At 41.4% G+C, this 20,772-nt stretch overlaps 1 protein-coding gene across 1 annotated transcript in view; it reads right to left on the bottom strand.

Annotated features, from left to right (window-relative positions):
- The window catches only part of LOC110506268 (ALK tyrosine kinase receptor), a 167,324-nt gene extending 161,632 nt beyond the window's left edge, over nt 1–5,692 (bottom strand). The window contains exon 1 of the mRNA XM_021585704.3: nt 4,952–5,692. Within this exon, the coding sequence (XP_021441379.3) occupies nt 4,952–5,363 (412 nt within the window). The 5' untranslated portion in view covers nt 5,364–5,692. The remainder of the gene's footprint in view (nt 1–4,951) is intronic.
- Nucleotides 5,693–20,772: the final 15,080 nt, after the last annotated feature.

Raw genomic sequence — 20,772 nt, 5'->3', positions numbered from 1 at the left:
AGGATAAATACCTATTCTGTGTCCATCATTCTTAGGTAATTCATGTGCCATTTTGTTTTTGTACAATAGACCGTTGACTTTGATTCCAGATCAATTCACCAAGATGCTAGCATTGTGAAAAAAACAGATAATTGATAGAGCTTAATACTAGAACCGCCAACGTCATCTTATTGGTGTCATTGTGAATACATTTTTTTTATTACTGTATTTCAAAAAAATATATATATTTAAAATAATATACAGTTCCAATCAAAGGTTTGGACACACCTACTAATTGAAGGGTTTTTATATATGTTTACTATTTTCTACATTTAAATTTAAACCCTGGAATGAGTAGGTGTGTCCAAACTTCTGACTGGTCCTGTATATATTTTCAAAAAAATATATGGGGGATTGGAAATTATGCAGAAAATGTAACTGATAGAAATATGTGGTATGTGCAGTAACAGTCTATTGGAGCTCATTGTTGCTATCCAATTTAGAACTTGGTAGATCTCACAGGCAACCAGCATAACAATTCCACATAACAGTACAAGAGTACATATCATGGTGCACATACCTTTTGTTCTGAAGTAGTTACTACACTATGCTTCAATGAATATGAGTCTACAGTTCTCCAACAATGTGTCCAGCCTCTTACACTTCTACCACAACCTGCCCTTCCATCCATCCATCCATCCCTATACCCGACACTCTATCCACTCCACCACCTAACTCATTTCACTTCCCTGGCTCCCCAGAATAGAAGTGATTGATGGGTAAGGTGAAACCCTCCCGCCACTGTGTAGCAAATCACTGAGTATATACTTGCAGTAACGCCCCATTAGAGGCCTGCAGCAGCATGTTGTAATGGTTAGGGAAATGGCCCAGGGTAGAGGAGGTTAGAGGTTCAAGTCCCCTGAAGGGACTTGCTGTTGCCTTATCTGGTGTACTTATCCATTGGTGACAATGTGTAAGTAATAGAAATATCTGCAAAGCGAAACAAACTAGAAGTGTATAAACAGGAGTGTAAAACAGGACTTAAAATATGGTATGACAAGTGATGATCCAGTGTTCATAAGCAAGGGTTATTGTCATATGCCCCTGTGCTTTACTATGGCACAGACAGACACAAACTGAAACACATTTATTATTGACACGATCTGTTAATGAACTCATCCTGCCAGTCCTTTCTTTCGCTAACACTCCTGTTTGCTTTGTGTGAGACAAACTGGGAGAGTGCGGACGGCTGCGATTCTCCTGAATAACAAGCTCATCTGTATGCCAATACAACAGCCGGTGCGAAATACAGACATGTCACCGGTGATATGCCGGAGACATTTCGACTTGTCAAAGGGAACAATGAGCCTAAGCGATAGATGCGTCAGCACTCAAGTTGCTTTTGGGTAATGCAATGGAATCACTTTTTTGCCCCTTGGCAGATGAGTTCATTGGCGTTGCAGGATGAAAAAAGCTTAAGGACACATTGCTTGATTAATTTGGCCTGTGTGGCTGTTAGCTGACGAATATCTCACCAAGCCACGGCTTCAGTAATCGCTTTTGCAGGGAAGATGCCACAAAAGGAAGGAGCGTGTCAGATTTAAGAACTATCTGTAGATCTTAGCAGGGTTCTCTCAAATTGCAACATTTGATCTGAGGCATGGTCACAAATTCAAAAGACTGCCGTAAACTACATGTTCAATTTACATAAATTCTGTTGATCAAATATTGTACTTATCGTGGCCTACACACCGAGAATGAGACACAAATACAAGTTCTGGTGTGCAACTCTTAACCCCAACGTACTACAAAATGCATACGCTGGGATTTGGGAAGCATATACAGGGCGTGAATAATTTGGTAAATAAACTAACATGGACAAAACAAGAAACACAAGTAGTGTACAGACATTAAAAACAAACAGAGTCATTAACGCCTCGGGAAAGAACCAAAGAGAGTGACATATATAAGGAAGGTAATCAGGCAGGTGATTCAGTCCAGGTGAGTCTGATGAGGCATTGATGTGCGTAATAATGAGCAGCCTGACAACCTCATGCGCCGGAGAGGGAGTATACTTGACAAAACCCCAGGGACAGAATTAAAACAATGACTAAAACCGCAAGCTCCTATCAGCCTTAGCCCCCCCCCCCCGAATCTTCACAATACCGATCATTAATAGTCGCAATTAACTCATTACGGAAGCAGAGACTGGAACAAATAAGGCAAACAAGCAAACCCCACAAGGGATTTGAGTTTGAGAGTGGGCCTTGTATGTAATTCGAGCCAGGCCTAGCGGCAGGTGCTCGAGGGACGAGCAGTACACTGCACACCGTTCTCCTCCATTGTTGATCAGCTGATAGCTGTTGTGGAGAGCTGGTGCGAGGGATTAAGGTTTAGCTTGGAGAGACATGCGGAGGTGGATGGGTGTACTGTTGAAATGTACCCAGGTGCTGTTTTAGGAAAGAACAGAGTGTGCGTGTGTTGTTGGCCCCAAAATGGGGACGTTGTGAGCTACCCAACAGGAGAACAATTAGAGTCTTGTCTAATTCTTGGATTTGCATGAGCAACAGCAATCTGTTCTGTTCTGTTCTGTTGTTGGAGGTCTGAGAGGCACTGTTACGCAAATAGTAGGGATGAGTTTTATGTGTGGAGCTGGTGTCTGCTTTTGTGTGTGTGTATGTGTGTGTGTGTTGGGATCATCAAATAGATTTTTGCATTGAATGTAAAGTGCTGCATGTGGAAAATGAGGAAGTAATACAGCCAAAATACATTTGCTTGCATCGATGTGTGTGAGCATTCAATATGTTTGCATCTCAGATAACTCAATCATGATAACTCAATGGATCAGTCCGGTGCATTTCATTTGATAACATCTGTGAGTTTTGGGCTCAATTAGACAGCTGCCAGAAATAATATCACGTCAAACATTATAAATCAGTAGATTTACTGACAGAATTATTGAACTGCTCTGATTTTAACAAAAAAAAATATTAAAGCACCTCAAATTGAATCAGAAAATTGGAGCCTTAAGACTTCAGAGTCATATGTATTTTCTGGACTAAAAACACTGAAATATTCTGCTTGAACAATCAGTCTCAGCCTCTCCATAGAATTATATGGTTCCCTTTCAATAAAGGCTGGTAGATTTAAATGTACCTTCCTTTCGCTTCAAACAGAAGACATGGAGTACAATAATGGCCTTTTAAGGGAGACAGTCATCCTTTTCCAAAAAGATGACACAAAGTACAGTTCGATAAAATGTTTGGTGTGTTCGCACATTTGTAAAAACCTAGAGTTGAAAGGGGTTTGGATTTACACGTTTCTAGGACCATGGTTTCTTGGCTAGATATACGTAGTTCTCCACAGTAAACATTTATCTCTTCTTGTCGGTGTTAAGACTCAGAGCGATGCAGTAGAACTGTTTAAAGGGGAAACTGTGTATCAAACTGAAGGTTGCGACTACCTCCTAAACTTTTCTGCCACTGCTTGTTAGAAGATAAGTTGTCTGCACTTTGATGTGCAATGGTTCTTAAAGTTTAGTACTTGCAGACTACTCTGTTTGCAGCTTCTATCTAGTAACTCACTAAACAGATTTCTGAAAAACATAGTTAACTTAAGAGTTTAGGACATTCTCTCAATTGACTTTTGTGTAAAGTCTGTGCCTAAACAGTCAAGCTCCATGGTGACGCTTGGTCACTTGCGAAAATCAATTTAGTGCGGACATCCCATCAAGTATTTGTCCACACTCTGTTTCTCTGCTTTTACTGACACACAATAGCTGCTGTAACAGTGATTTGCCTGTTCTACTAACCCAAAGTGGAAAACCATAACTCAACTTGTTACTCTTTTGAAATCCACATCTTATACCACATTTCTATAATAATGTACACTTCCTCGAAACCTCAAAGCAAGGGTCCCTACATTTCTGCATCCAGCTTTGAGGAAATTGAATCAGCAGGATTAACCTAATTTAAGGAATTCTCAAGGTTCAATTAGAGCGATGCTATCCCCTGTAGCACGCCATCCGTGCATTTCATTCCACAACATACAGTAATTGGGTTAGCATCCAGAACGGCAGCCGTTAAAATCTCCAGTTTAAAACATTTGCAAGGCTTTTCAAACACCCATTGCTGTGTCATCAAAACTTTAGCTATGAAAGCAACTGTTTCCAAAGTTCACTGTATTTCCCAGAAGCAAATACAGTAGTAGCTAATTTAACTGAGTTTTTCAATCCAAAGACAAATAATATGAAATAATGACAATAAGATGAAATAATAAAATATAACATTCATATTACATCAATTTTACATTTAAGCTATTTATTCAGTTATTTTATTTAGTGATTTTCAACACATCACTGAGAGCATTGTGCTTGGAACACAGTAAATTGAACAAAAAGGAAGTGTAAAGATGTGAGCAAGGAACCTTTGACACTCGATTCAAGGCTACAGAATAATGAAATGTATACTTCACATGCCTTCAAAAGACAGGCATTTTGGTAAGCTGTTAATTAACATGTATGTATTGTTTTGATGGTGTTATTGTTTCATTTTTTTTGTTTATAAATATGTGTCTAACTTTTTAAATCTGCAATTTTGGGAATGGTTCATAAGTAACATTTCACTGTAGAGTCTACACCTGTTGTATTCAGCACATGTGACCAATAACATTTTGTTTGATTTAAATAAAGTAGGGGGACAGCAGATGATAATTTTTAGAGCGAATCAGCTATGTTATCTACATAGATGTGGATGTACAGCACCCACTTGAGGTAGACAGTGCCCATATAACCACATATCCAGGACCAGATTAGACAACTCCAAATCCTAACCTTCTCTATAAAGAACTATTAGTAGAACCCAAATATTTGATCTTGGATCAGTCTTTAGCCTCAACTTCTACCCACTCCACAGCACAATCAGTAGCGTGCAGACACACAACACAGCAATTGCTAGCTTAGATGTTCACTTACCCACTGTGCAGTTGGTGGTGAAGCCCGGTTCGATGGTAGTGGTGAAACCCGGGTCGATGGTGGCGGTGGCGTCCTGCTCGATCGGCCGGTCATAACTGGCCTGGATCCTGAAGGGCGTGGTTCCGCGGGATCCCAGGATGAGGTGGACCACCGCCCAGCTGCCGAGGAGAGAGATGAGCATCAAGATCAGGGCCACTAGTAGACACCCCAGGCGACAGGACCCCCCGAGCCTACTGTTTGGGTAGGGGGTCAGAGCAGGGGTCCCCTCTTCCTCCAGCTGAGTTTCCCCCTCCATAGTGGTCTCGGGAGAGGGGGCAGACTGGGTTCCCGAAGAGCCTGTGGGGTTTGAGTCCCCCTCCTCCTCCCCTTGCAATTTTGGAGGGTCCCCCTCTTCCTTAGCCTGGTGGTGCATGCCCCTTTTCAGTTCCCACTTGGGTGGACAAGCTTTTGGTGGAGACTCTTTCTAAAGCTGACAGGTGGCGTGCGTAAATGACACCCTGCACCTCACTGCGAGAGGTGGCTGAAATGGAGTGTGCAGGTGTGTGTGTGTGTGTCAGAGTCAGAATGGATGTGTGCACACTTCACACACCACTGCTAGCCCCTGTGTGCAAGTTAGGGGCAGAGGAGATCCTGAAGCGAATGCTCTCCCCAGCCAGCCACCGCCTGCCTTTGTGTAGTTCAACGTGGTCCATAATTTTATTAAGCAAATTGCGGCTTATTTCAATTTGGCTCCGGGCTACTGACCAATGATTTATCCCTCCCTCTTTCTCTCTTTCTCTCTCTCTCTCTCCTTCCTCCCCTCTCTCTGTCCAATCATCCACCATAACCATGTGTGTTTCCTGTCATATTTACCTATGACACATGTGGCCTCTCCCCTCTCTATTGGATCAACATGAGGAAGTACAGTAGCTGTGGATGTGGCTACTCAGTAAACACTCAATTACAAATGCGCACATTCACGCACAAGACACACACACAGACACACACACTTACTGTAGGTACTTAAATTGACGTATATGGTTAACTCTTGTTTCCCATGCATTGTACATCATTTAACCTTTTAGTGACATCACTGTTGTTTAATGTTTAAATCATTAGTTAATCAATTGAAATCTTAATGTTTTAATAACGTAATAAAACAATTATCTTAACATTGATTGTCTTTTGACAGAATGATTGTCAATTCTTAATTTAATTTAGTGTACAGTTCCAGTCAGAGGTTGACACACCTATTAGTTCCAGGTTTTTCTTAATTTTTTACTATTTTCTACATTGTAGAATAATAGTGAAGACAACAAAACTATGAAATAACACATATGGAATAATTTAGAAACCAAAAAGTATTATTTTGTATTTGAGATTCATAAAAGTAGCCACCCTTTGCTTTGATGACAGCTTTGCACACTCTTGGCATTCTCTCAACCAGCTTCATGAGCTACCTCTGCTGCAGAGAATAGGTTCATTAGAGTTACCAGCCTCAGAAATTGCAGCCCAAATAAAAGTAAAATATACATCTTAACCTCAACTGTTCAGAGGAGACTGCGTGAATCAGGCCTTCATGTTTGAATTGCTGCAAAGAAACCATTACTAAAGTACACCAATAAGAAGAGACTTGCTTGGGGCAAGAAACATGATCAATGGACAATAGACAGGTGGACATTTGTCCTTTGATCTGATGAGTCCAATTTTGACATTGTTGGTGATTTATTTAGAATTCAAGGCACACAACCAGCATGGCTACCACAGCATTCCGTAGTGGTACGCCATTCCATCTGGTTTGCGCTTAGTGGGACTATCATTTGTTTTTCAACAGGAAAATGACCCAACACACCTCCAGGCTGTGTAAGGGCTATTTTACCTAGAAGGAGAGTGATTACAATTGTTTTTTTTGTTTTTTTTGGGAGTGCTGCATCAAATGACCTGGCCTCCACAATAACCCGACCTCAACCCAATTGTTATGAGTTGGATTGCAGAGTAAAGAAAAAGCAGCCAACAAGTGCTCAGAATATGTGGAAGCTCATTTAAGACTATTGGAAAAACATTCCAGGTGAAGCTGGTTGAGAGAATGGCAAGAGATTGCAAAGCTGTCATCAAGGCAAAGGGTGGCTACTTTGAAGAGTCTAAAATATAAAATATATTTAGATTTGTTTAACACCTTTTTGGCTACTACATGATTCCATTTGTGTTATTTCATAGTGTTGATGTGTCTTCACTATTATTCTACAATGTAGAAAATAGTAAAAATAAAGAAAAACCTTGAACGAGTAGGTGTGTCCAAAATGTTTACTGGTACCCTATGTGTGAACTGCTTCGACTGGGAAGCATGCAACAGGCTTTACCAGGCAAAATGTGGGCTGCTTGTCCAATCAGCATCCAGGATCCAAACAACCTGTTTTATAAATCTAATTTAGACTCTTAAAGGTTACGTCCCAATGGCACCCTATTCCTACATAGCACACTTCATTTTACCAGAGCCCTATGTGCCCTGATAGAAAGTAGTGCACTATATAGGGAATAGGGTGCAATTTGGAACAGAGTCTCAGAAGGGAGTGTAATGATAACGACCTGTCACTGAGCTTTAGACAAATGGACCTTTTCGGCTTTGTGTATAGTCCTGCGTTTCTCAAAGCCCATCCATAGACCACAATTTACCCTCATTGTACGGAAACAAAAATAGACGAAAGACTCAGTTAGCTAGACTACTGCCCGTTTCCAATTAATCTAATACATTTCATCATGCTATTCATAATTTAGTTATTTTTAGAGAGGGTTTATTTTGGATAATGCGCTCTCGCTCTGTTTGTGTTCATTTGGTGGGTTGGGGTTGTTAAGGTCGTAATCGGATTGGCCATGTTTGTTTGTCATTAGCTTTTTATCCATACACATTAGTTTACGGCGTATACATCCAATGTCATTGACTGTAATGGGCTAGCAAGATGAACTCTTGCCCACCATCCTTTATCTATGGTAATAACAGTATAGTATATGGCTGGTACAGTAGGTTATAGTAGATAAGGTAAATATTAAGGTCAATGTGAATGCAGCACATCATTGAACATTAATATGGAAATATTTGTATGTCTGGAAGCTTTAAATAGATGTGGCATGCTGTTGGCCACTGTCTTGAAACTGTACACACACACTGCTGTCTCAGCTGACAGCTCTGCAGCACTGGCATCACAGTGACGTCCCCACAGACTTTTCCTACCTTGAAGAGACATGTTTCATTCAGAGGCCATCATGAAGTCAACAGGACATAATGATAGACCTGTCACTCCAGGCAGCCTTGTTTTGTGTGTGTGTGTGTGTGCGTGTGTGTGTGTGTGAGTGTGTGTGTGTGAGTGTGTGTGTGTGAGAGAGAGAGAGAGAGATTGTGTGTTTTGCAGGACTATCAGGGTCACAGTTTAATGGACTCTTCCCCCTGTGCGAAATGTATTTATTCTTCTCAGGACTTGATTGCCTTGTCACAGCATGATTTACATGCAAACTGCTACGACGTGCAAAACAATCATTCTCCATTCCCATTTTATCAGTAGATTATGAAAATAATGTACAGTCCTAGCACAACAATCCAAACAACATAAATTGACAGGGAAATAAATCGGAACCAAAATATTTCCGTGTCAGGTAAAATAACATTTCTCCCCCCCAGGTAATCCTTCTATAATGTTCCTGTGTTTATTTTAAAAACACTGTGATACTGAGGTTACCTTGTATCATATGGTAGCTGTGACATCATGAAAAAAATAGTTGTGTCATTTAGTTCGACTGCACGACCAGGCTCCAAAGAAACAGCCACGAACTGTCCTGTATCACTGCCCGTACGAACGGCCACTCTACCCGACTAGGCTCCAAAGAAACAGCCACGAACTGTCCTGTATCACTGCCCGTACGAACCGCCAATCTACCCGACTAGGCTCCAAAGAAACAGCCACGAACTGTCCTGTATCACTGCCGTACGAACCGCCACTCTACCCACTGCTGTCAGACTGTATAATAACTCAAATGTGTTTCCCCCCCAAAAACAATGTTTAACAATCACTATTTAACATTTCAGGTTCCATCGTGAAAAATGTCCTGCAATGTTTTAAGTGTCCTGTATTCTATTTTAGGAAATGTATTATTATATTTTAAGTTAGTTTTTTCTTTTGCCATTCTCCACACAATTTCATTATGATGTATATTCTGCCATTTTATCTGTGAACAAGAATCAATCACCTCAAACTACTTCAACTTGTAAGCATAAAGTATTGACAATGGCAGTCTTCATGCAACACTGAATGTAGCATCAATCAATCAAATGTGAATTGTACTGTAAACTGTAGAGCAGTTTACATTATACAGTATAGAAATTATTATAATGCAAACGTTATAGTCTGGCAGAATCAAGCTAAATCCACACAAAAGTCCATGACAGCAACACTATAATTGGTTAAAGCACAACCTTTCTAGGTTCAAGTCCCAGTAACTAAAAGGGGTTAACTACCCAGTAGAGTCCCAGTATGTATCTATAGCAACAGGGGAGGATTATAGCCTAGTATGGAGACATGGCTTAATATTATAATGGAATTTCCCCTCAGACACACATACAGCCAAGCAGACTTTGATCATGCAGGGACTGTGGATGGTTAACATCACATTGGCTTTTTATATCCCTGAGATGAAATCGATTGAAATCGAGGTGGCTGGAAGAGGTCTGGAGGTAGAGGTAGAGGTGGTTTGGAGATTGCAGGATCAGGGTATCTATTAAAGCCACATTGATTTTGACTGTCCAATAGCATACTGCACAACAAGTGGGGCCCGCCGCGCAGAGAAAACCGTTGATAAGATCGACCGCTTTGACTAGCCAGACTGTGTGAATGCTACTTCCTCAAAATTAAATGGGAAACATTTGAATGTTATCTGTCGAGGGGGCTGCGCCACTCCTTCATGTGATTGGGTGAGAAACGGTGAGGGGCATGCGGTCTGTGTGGTCAAAGGGAAACCAATAGAAAATGCAAAATCTGACATGCTCAACTCAAAGTTCTGCAAATAACTCAATCTTCCATTCAAAGTTTCATTCAGGTGAAAGGTGAGTACAACTGTTTTGACTGTTTGTTGTTGTCGTGACATCAAGCAGCATCTAAAATCGCATCTCTCATTGAACTATTGACCTTTATTTTCCCAGAATTCATGAAAATAACATAGTTTACTGACCACTATGAAGCTTAACTCAAGGTTAGCAAAGTTGTTCACATCTGAGTCACAAAAGCGACTTGTCCCGCCTTTCTATGCTAAGCAAATTAGCTAGTGTGAGAAAGCAACAGTCAAAGCGAACCCTCAGCTATTTCATTGTATACAATTTTCACAGAGGATGAAATGGAAGCGAAACAAACAAACAAACCGGGAAGGAAAAAAGGAGCGACTCACACTACTAGTGAGTCGGCGAGGGATTTGTGTTGGGGTGGCAATTTCACATGCCCTAGAAACACCAACAGAAGCACAGCAAGCAATGAGACAGGCAGGAACACACAGTCATTGCCCCTCTCTCTCAACTCTCTCGAACTGATTCAGGCCGTGTGAGGCAGCCAGCGTGGCTCAAAATGAAAGAGAGAAAGATTGAGGAGAGAGAGAGGAATATGAAGAGAGCGATAGTAAGAGAGACAGAGAGAAGGACGGAGAGAGATTTGTAGGCTCTGAAAGCCCTAAACTTCCATTGAGCTCCAAGTCGACCCCCATGTCACAACTGACAAAAACCTTTCAAGACCAAGCCATGTTGTCTCTTTGAGTTCCATCTCATGGTCAGGGAACCACACGGCTTCAATATGATACTGTTCACACTACTGAGTAGTCAAATGCAGCAGTATTGTGCTGGCCTGGTTACACATCCACCAGAAAGGTATTGTACAGGCATTGTCCTTTCCAGCAAAGTTCCAGCAACTATGGTGGGTGTAGAGAAGAAGCATGAACATTCATAAAAAAAAATATACTGTATATCTGAGCCAGAACAGAATGGTTCAGGTCGCACGCTATTGTGAAAAGGGTATGAGTCAATAGCTAGTTCCTCCTAGACCTCCCCATACAGAGACACAGTCCATCCCTAATCTTAGGCCTAAAAGACACAGGAAAAAAATTAAACAGCAGTGACTGTCAATATGCCAGGCTAAGTGGTCAAATTGAGTGACATTGACATAAATGAATAGTGTTTAAGGAATCCAAATGTGGACTAAATAAGAAGACAAGTGTGGGGACGATATGAATGACGAAAACACAACTGACAGTAACTGTCATCCCACGTGGGTGGTGTGTGTGCGTGTGTGTCACCCACAAGAAGACAGGTGAAGTCACAGTAGCTGGTGGTGTGTGTGTGGTTACTTAAGTGAATAAATAAATTGGGTCCTTGTGAGTCGGCGCTCCCCAGGCCAGCTGCTGAATGTTAAGGAAGTGAGAACTGACAGGATGCTAGCTGTGGCTGTCATCGTGCTTCTGCCGCCCGTATCTTGTGTCTGCGGGGCTAATCTGGGAAGCGTTATAGTGGCAGGGCTAATCACATTAGACCTGTAATTGGTTTGCAATGCGACATGCATCTGGGCCCATATGCTAAATGCTACCTATATAGTGCTCTGGGAAGTTGGAAAGGGCTCAGAGGGTAGAGAGGATTGGCTGTTTTTCAGACTTGTTTCAGCTGGTATTTGCAAAGGAAATGGTACTTTCCCTCAAGTAATTCAACCAAATTGATAACTACCGGTTCTGTGTTGGTGACACTTCATTTCAGGCATGTTTCAACTGGTTTTTAATTAGTATTTACTAGGAAAATGTGTGGTAAGAAGGATTATTTCTGGTGCTTACCCTGAACTGAAGTAATTCGACCAAAGTGGTAACTACTGTACCTGGTACTAACTGGTAGGAAATGGAGGTTTCAACGAATCCCAATGACACTGACATGTAATGTAACATGTTATCATGTAAAGTTAATAGCACGTACATAGCAGACTATAAAATAAAGTTGAACCCTGAATGGTTTTTTTTTAGCAATCCCAGCAAACCGGAAAGATTCCCATTAAGTTCAATATAGAGTTATAGTATCTAACATAACATCCCCAAAACATTTAAAGAATGTTTTTGCAAAAAAAAAAAAATCTCCCTAAATGTTTTAAATGAAATTTGTCACATGCGCCAAATACATCAGGTAAATAACAATTTGGTCTTAACTGACTTGCCATGTTAAATAAATAAATAAAATACAACAGGTGTATACTTTACTGTGAAACGCTTACTTACATGCCCTTTCCCAACAATGCAGAGTAAAACAGTATGAACAATTTGCAAAGAAATAGGAACACAATAAAATAACAATAATGAGACTACAGTTGAAGTAGGACGTTTACATACACCTTAGCCAAATACATTTAAACTCAGTTTTTCACAATTCCTGACATTTAATACTAGTAAAAATTCCTTGTCTTAGGTCAGTTAGGATCACCACTTTATTTTAAAAATGTGAAATGTCAGAATAATAGTAGAGAGAATGATTTATTTCAGCTTTTATTTCTTTCATGACATTCCCAGTGGGTCAGAAGTTTACATACACTCAATTAGTATTTGGTAGCATTGCATTAAATTGTTTAACTTGGGACAAACGTTTTGGGTAGACTTCCACAATAAGTGGAAGCTCCTGACAGAACTGGTGCAACTGATTCAGGTTTGTAGGCCACCTTGCTCGCACACGCTTTCACACTTTTTCAGTTCGGCTTTTTGATGGCCACTTCACTACCTTGAATGTGTTGTTCTTAAGCCATTTTGCCACAACTTTTGAAGTATGCTTAGGGTCATTGTCCATTTGGAAGACCCATTTGCGACCAAGCTTTAATTTCCTGACTGATGTCTTGAGATGTTGCTTCAATATATCGACAACATTTTCATGATGCCATCTATTTTGTGAAGTGCATCAGTCCCTCCTGCAGCAAAACACCCCCACAACATAATGCTGCCACCCCCGTGCTTCACGGTTGGGATTGTGTTCTTTGGCTTGCAAGCCCTTTTTCCTCCAAACATAATAATGGTCATTATGGCCAAACAGTTCTATGTTTGTTTCATCAGACCAGAGGACATTTCTCCCAAAAGTACGATCTTTGTCCCCATGTGCAATTGCAAACCGTAGTCTGGCTTTTTAATGGTGGTTTTGGAGCAGTGGCTTCTTCCTTGCTGAGTGGCCTTTCAGGTTAAGTCGATATAGGACCGAACATTCACTAAAACGATGTGCACAACCACCACATAACATTCCCTAAAAGTTCTCATTAGGTTTGCAGGTAATGTATTAACACATTCTGCACCAGTACTATTTCGTAGCAAACCAAAATTGGTTCTTTAAAAGTTCCCAGTACATTCATTAGGTTACGGCAAATGTTGTCATAACACAAAATATGTCCATTCGTGCTGATGATACAATGTTAATATAAAACATCCACCATTCTTATTGGACATGTCCTCTCACCTAACATCCCATGCTGTTGAGATACTCTACATAAGTAAAAATTGTGAGAATCAAATTCGAGCCTGGCGAGAGGGTTACATAGACACACATTTGAATGTAATTCAGAGGGCATTTAATCATACAAACACTTATGCTACACCTCATATGTTGACAATCGACACGTGAGGTTTGAACATGCAGTATGTGCTTTTGAAGCAAGGCCTTTAATCCTCTGCGACACCAGGGAAAGTCTCTTACATCTTATTTTTTAAGTATGTAGACATAGCAGTACGGTCAATTCTATGCTTGTAGGGGGTGCGTACTGGCGGCAGAGAAGTCAGGCGCAGGAGAGCAAAAACGGAGCAGTTTAATAAACCAAACCACCGACTTCGGCCCCCCCCTTGATGCACGGCTCCAGCAGGGCGCCGACACTGGCCTCGGGGACGAAAAGGAGGGCGAGGCGCAGTTTCCTGTGCAACCTAACTTAAACATTGTATGAATGTCATCATAATTGTGCATATTTTGTGTTTTGGGAACCTATCTCTTGTAATGTACCGACATTGTTCCCACAACCCAATTAAAAGTTTTGGGAACGTTTAAATAAACCTTTCAAAGGAATGTTTTGTGCACCCTAATACAAATATTATCTGATTTGGGATAAGCAGCCTCTGGTAAGACAAGGGGCGGGAAACTATGCATATTTGTAAACAACAGCTGATGCACAATAAGGAAGCCTCAAGGTTTTGCTCGCCTAATGTAGAGTATCTCATGATAAGCAGTAGACCATACTATCTACCTAGAGTGTTTTCATCTGTATTTCTCGCAGCTGTCTACATACCACCACAGACCGACGCTGGCACTAAAACTGCACTCAATGAGCTGTATACGGTCATAAGCAAACAGAAAAACACTCACCCAGAGGCGGCGCTACTCTTAGAGCTACCCCACAACTTTTTGCAATTTCCGCCTGAAGATATACCCAAATCTAACAGCCTGTAGCTGGAATGGCAACTGCTCGGCCTCCAACCGCAAGGCACTACAGAGGGTAGTGCGTACAGCCCAGTACATCACTGGGGCCAAGCGTCATGCCATCCAGGACCTCTATACCAGGCGGTGTCAGGGGAAGGCCCTAAAAGTACAATGTTCTCACCAGCCTGTTCTCACAACCTAATGAAACATTGTGGGAACTTTTAAAGAAAAGATGGAATGTGTTTTGGGAACGTTCTTGTAACATCAGGTGAATGATTTTTACACACAAAAATAAACATTGTAGAATCATCTGCACAACTGGACAGTTTTAGTGTTTTAGAAAAATATATTTTGTGACATCCCCACAATGTTCCCACCAGACTGTTCCCACAACCTAATGAAACATTCTGGGAACCTTTAAAGAACAGATTAAATGTGTTCTAGGAACATTCATGCAACATCAGGTGAAGTAGTTCTACAAACATGTAATTATCAGCACGACTGGACATTTATTGTGTAATCAGAACATTTACCACTACTCACAAACTTTCACAGAACTAAATTAGTTTCTCTCCCTCCCTCTCTCTCTGCTGGGAGTGTTTGGTGCATGCTGGGAATTGTGTGAGTGAGTGCAAGTATTGTGTAGAGTTAGATATTTTGGTTTTTCTTTTACTTTTCTTGATGCAATCTTTTTTTTCTTCCTATGCATGATTAGTGTCGAATTTACCATGGTTTTGGCTGGGATGGTGACCCACATGGGGATGCCATCCCTGTCACTTCGGCACGGCGTTAGGTGTGTTACTGAAGCTACTGTCACTGTGGAGGAGTTTCTGGTCGCCGTAGGAGAGAAGACAGGATATGAGAATGTTGCTTATGCGTGGTATTGGTGGTATTTCTTAAAGAAGAGCACCTTGTAGATCGTATGGTTGAGCATGGCGTACTTCTTAAAGGAATGTTTATTCAAGTTATGCCACTTTTTTCTCCTTCATTGCTGTTTGGGAAGTTTGCAAGTTCAATTAAGATTGTCCCGTTGGGTTGCAAACACCCGGCTTTGAAACAGGTTATGTCGTTTCGGCGACAGGTGTTTATGTTTTTGGACTCACCGGAGCAGACTTTGGAGTTATCATTTAAAGTCAAGTATGACAAGAGACTGTGTATGGCTTATGCTAGTATGCTAGTACAGGTAGTCAACTGTGTTTTGAGTGTGGGGATGTTGACCATAAGCAACATGCTTGCCCGAAAAGGGAGAAGACAGAGGGAGGGGCGCAGGTGGTCCTCATAATGCCTGGGCCCACTGATTTAGGGAGAGGTGGGCCGACAGTGGTAGAGCAGCCACAAGCACCTGTTGCTGAGGAACAAGTTGTCCATGTTGAGGGCACGGAGTTAAAACTTGTATTAGAGGGAAATGTTATGCAGCAGAAAAATATTGTTGTAGAAGGTCTGGATGGATCTGAAGAGCCATTTCCTCAGACTGGTGAGGAGGTGCCCAGTATGAGTGCTGGGGTACAGAGGGGGTTCATGTGGAGCTAATCTCCCAGGTAGTGGAGGAGATGCCCACTATGAGAAATGGGGTACAGGAGGGGGTTCAGGTGGGGCTAGTCTCCCAGGTAGTGGAGGAGATGCCTGGTACGAGTGATGGGCTGCAAGTGAGGAGTGTTGAGAGAAGAGTCAAGGGTCTGTGGCCTCAGTTGAGGAGGATAAGGAGAAGAATATGGATATCTCTTTTGATAAGATAGCAGCTGGTGACGACTCAATTTACAATCCAGAGGAGGTAAATGGGTTCCTGGATCAGACTTTCGGGAAATCTGTCAAATTGGCAGATTTTGGGGATTTTGATAAGTTTGTGAGGTCAGCTGTGATGTTACAGAAGACGGTGGGGTTAGACCAGTTGAGTGAGAAGAAACGTTTTTAAGAGAAAATTAAAACAATAATGATGATCATGCCTCATAGGGTGTATTTTTCCTCTTTGATTTCTCTGTGGTTTGTTCTGATTTTCCTTTCTCTTTTCTATATGGAGGTACTAAGGGTAGGTTCTCTCAATATTAATGGGGGAAGGGACATGAATAAGAGGGCTTGGGTATTAGAAGTAATAAAACATAAAAGGCTCAATGTAGTTTTTCTACAGGAGACAGATAGTGATGAGGCTAATGAGGTTGACTGGGGTATGTGGTGGGAGGGGCAGCACATGCTCAGTTATGGTACTAATTTCAGTGCTGGGGTGGCAATTTTGTTTTCCTCAGGCTTAGGGGTGACTGTGGTATCTATAACAGAGATTGTCAAGGGACTGGTTTTATTGGTCAAGGTGGATGTTATGTTTATTTTTAATTTGTTTATGTTTGTGCTCCTAATGAGGGTACAGAGCATATTGTTGTTTTTGATAAAATAAAGGAAACCTTAAGACAGTGTGACCAAGAGGGGTGTATGGTTTTAGGGGGGGGACTGGAATTGTATAGTAGATTTTGACTGCTTAAGAACCTCTTCTGCGGTCAGCCACTCGCCTGTCTGGCCTATTAACTGAGTTTGAGCTTTCTGATGTGTGGAGAGTAAGGAATGCAAAAGTTAGGTAGTACACATGGTTAAACGTTATTGAAGGTTGTGTGAATGCAACAAGGTTAGACAGGTTGTATGTATCTCAGCAATACTGTAGTAGGGTTGTAAAGGTGTGATATTACTCATGTGGGTTTCTCTGATCACCATATTGTTACTGTTGATATGCACTTGTCCTGTCGACGAAGGTGATCACCTTACTGGTATTTTAATGTAAATTTGTTACATGATGCCATGTTTTGTGAAAGGTTTTTGTTGTTTTGGGAAAAATGGAGGGTGGGAGGTTGGAAAGGCACAAATACAATTGTTTTGTCAACAGTATACTGCCCTGTCTTGTATTGAAGTTAAAGAGACTATCAGGGCCCTTCAACAGGACATCAAATCTAAAGTTCTGAAGTTGTTCACTCAGAATGACCCTGGACTAGTTATGAACTTACAGGACAAGAGACATGAACTGAGGTCGTTTTTACATGAAAGAGTGAAGGGTGCCTTGATTCGGTCTCGTTTTGCTACCCTCAAGGATATTGATGCTCCTAGGGCTTAAAGAAAACCTAGGACAGTCAACATTGCAACGCAAATGTCTCCCTGATGGGAAGGTGACCACTGATGACAGTGAAATGCGCCAACATGCCGTGGATTTTTTGTTTGCCCTCTATAAGGCGGAGGATTGGGATTCTCTGTGTACTGAACAGTTGCTAAATGGACTTCCTCAATTGTTGCCAAAAAAGGGGGATTTGGCTCTTATAAAAAATTGCCGACCTGTTTCATTGCTGTGCGCAGAATATAAAATGGTATCTAAATGTCTTTACAACAGGTTGAAAGAGTATCTGGGGCTGTTGGTCCACAAGGACTGTGTACCTGACCACTCTATAGTTGTTAACTTGTTTCTAATAAGAGATGTTTTAAACATTTGTAAACTGCCTAATGTAAATGTGGGATTTCTTTCTTTGGATCAGGAGAAGGTCTTTGATCGTGTGGACCACCATTACATGCTCAAAACAATGAAAGCCTTTGGGTTTGAGGATGTTTTTTGTTCCTGGATGAGTGTATGGTGAAGGTGGGGGGTGGTTTGAGTTGCCCCATCCCTGTCAAAAGGAGCATCAGGCAGGGATGCCCAATTTCAGGGTAGTTATATTGTCTGGCAATTGATCCAATGCTTTGTTTTTAAAGAGCGAGGCTTACTGGTTTCTCTGTGCCAGGGGTAATGATAGCACTGTCTGCGTGTGCAGATGACGTGACAGTTTTTATTACAGGGGCCGAGGATGTTAAGGTTCTCTCAAACACTTTAGCTGAGGAGGTCCCCTCATACACCTTTAGAGTCAATTGGGGAAAGAGTGAATCGCTGTGGGCAGGTCAGCTTCAGACGGGGTCCGCTCCACAGTTACCAGGGTGGCTTCAGTGGGGCAGAGATGGGATGAAGACTTTGGTTTTTTTTCTAGGCTCTGATGCATTTCAGAAAAAGAACTGGGAGGGCGTAGTGGAGAAAGTGTGTGCCAGACTGTCAAGGTGGAAATGGGTGCTACCCCAGCTGTCTTATAGGGGAATGGTACTGGTTGTCTGAGAGAACCAAAAGAGGTTCTCTCTTCCCAACTGTTTATATTTGGGCTAAAGTACAGGTTTAGTCGAAGAGGTGTAATTATTTTGCTTAATTTTGTGTTAGGTGCATCTAAATTAGCAATATGGAAGACCCGAAAGAAGGGGGTCTGTGGATGTGGTGGGAATGCTGGAGGGAATGTTGGCAGCGAGACTGATGGTTGAGTTTGCCTATTACGAACTGATTAACAATATTGATCTGTTTATGAGTATATGGGGTATTCAGAGTCTGTTGTGTTTTGTTACTGTGGAAGAGGATTTGGTGCTGTGTTTTTAATTGGTTGTGTTTTTAATTGATTGCGCCTAAAACTTAGCCAGGACAGCCTTTCATAGCCTGACATCTCACACTAAATTCTTCCGCTGCTCTGTCATTTGCTGCAGACTTTACTCTAAATCTGCCATAATTGAAAGTCGTTTGGGTAGTGCTGTTTGTGGTGAAAACAAAGTCATCAGCAATTGGATCATCTCTAACCAATCACAGTATCAAAGCCAATTACGTACTTGGAAAGCAACGCTTCACCCATGACAGTTCTGGCTCTGGCCCAACCCATCGGTTTCTGGGACCCATCTGGGACCCAATTTTTTTCATTTTGTAAAGGGTCATGGAGCATGGTCAGATCCCGACTCCTTGTGGAAAACCATTATACCAAAAGGCTAAAAGGTGTTGGTTTTGTACTAAGGTTGTTTAATATTTTTTACAAGGGGCTCACATTTAATTACATTTTATGCACTCAATCACCTCACTTTTCAAAAAAAGAAATCCATTAAACAGTAAATCAACTTTGTATGGCCTTACTTCAGAAGAGGAGAACCTACATATGATGGATTTACAGTTGGGTACTGGGGTCTTTTGGCAGTCTTATAGGGAGTGTAGTTTGTTGCCATTTGATATTAATATCAAAGAACATGCAGTGCTTCTGTACTTGCTATGCTTGAAAAGGCATGAATGCTTTGTTAGATGCACTCTAGTGAAGTATGCTTATGGGGGATGTGTTGCTGTATATATTCAGAGCCGTATCCCTGTAATGCTAAAGAGAAGATCTTATGTCAAGTGTTATTGAAGTTTTGTGGTTGCAGGTTCACTTGGCACTGTCACCCCCAGATCTGTTTCACCTGTCCTTGTGATTTTCTCCACTGCCTCCAGGTGTCACTTATTATCCCCAGTGTATATATCCCTATGTTTACAGTCTCTCTGTGACAGTTTGTCTTGTTTGCCAAGTCAACCAGCAAGTTTCCTTGTTCCTATTTTTTTGTTCTAGTCCTTCTGGTTTTGACCCTTGCCTGTCTTGACTCCGAACCCGCCTGCTTGACCACTCTGCCCGTTCTGTCTTCAAGCCTGCATATCCCCTTGTACTGTTTGGACTTGGATCTGGTTACTGAACCCCTGTCTGGCCTGACCTTGAGTTGCCCTTCGTCTGGTACTGTTTTGGAGTCGGTTTATGAACTCTCTCCTGTCCCCAACCTACCTTTTGCCTACCCCTTGGATTAATACAAATTGGCTCTCAACCATCTGCTTCCTGTGTCTGCATTTGGGTCTCGCCTTGTGTCCTTATAGGCACATCTAAAGCCTTTTAATTTGGGGTGTTCCTATAGGCCACCAAGTGCTAACAATCAGTATCTAAATAATCTGTGTGAAATGCTTTATAGTGTATGTGATGTAAACAGAGAGATCTACTTTCTTGTGGAACTGAATATTGACTGGTTTTCATCAAGCTGTCCGCTCAAGAGGAGGCTTCTTACTGTAACCAGTGGCTGTAATCTCGTTCAGGTTCTTAATAAACCTTCCAGGGTGTTTACAAACACTACAGGAACAAGATCATCCACATGTATCGATCACATTTTTACTAATGCTGTAGAACTTCATTCTAAAGCTGTATCCGTACCCATTGGATGACGTGATCACAATATAGTGGCTATATCCAGGAATCCCAAAGTTACAACAGCTGGGCCTAAAATACTGGATAAGAGATCATACAAAATATTTTGCTGTGACTTATGTGGATGATGTTAAAAATATTTGTTTATACTGTGATTAATGAGGAGCATCCAGACACTGTACTTGATGAATTTATGAAATTGCTTCTTATAATTTTTGACAAACATGAAACTGACTGTTATAACTGTTAAGGCTCCATGGATTGATGAGGAACTGAAAAACTGTATGGTTGAAAGAGATGGGGGAAAAAGGAGTGGCTAATAAGTATGGCAGCACATCTGAGTGGCTTACTTACTGCAAATTGAGAAATGATGTGACTAAACT

The sequence above is a fragment of the Oncorhynchus mykiss genome, chromosome 26 (assembly GCF_057628025.1).
Source record: "Oncorhynchus mykiss isolate SJ-2025 chromosome 26, ASM5762802v1, whole genome shotgun sequence".
NCBI lineage: Eukaryota > Metazoa > Chordata > Actinopteri > Salmoniformes > Salmonidae > Oncorhynchus > Oncorhynchus mykiss.
Note: the sequence above shows the minus strand (reverse complement) of the source record. Positions and strands in the feature narration are given on the sequence as shown.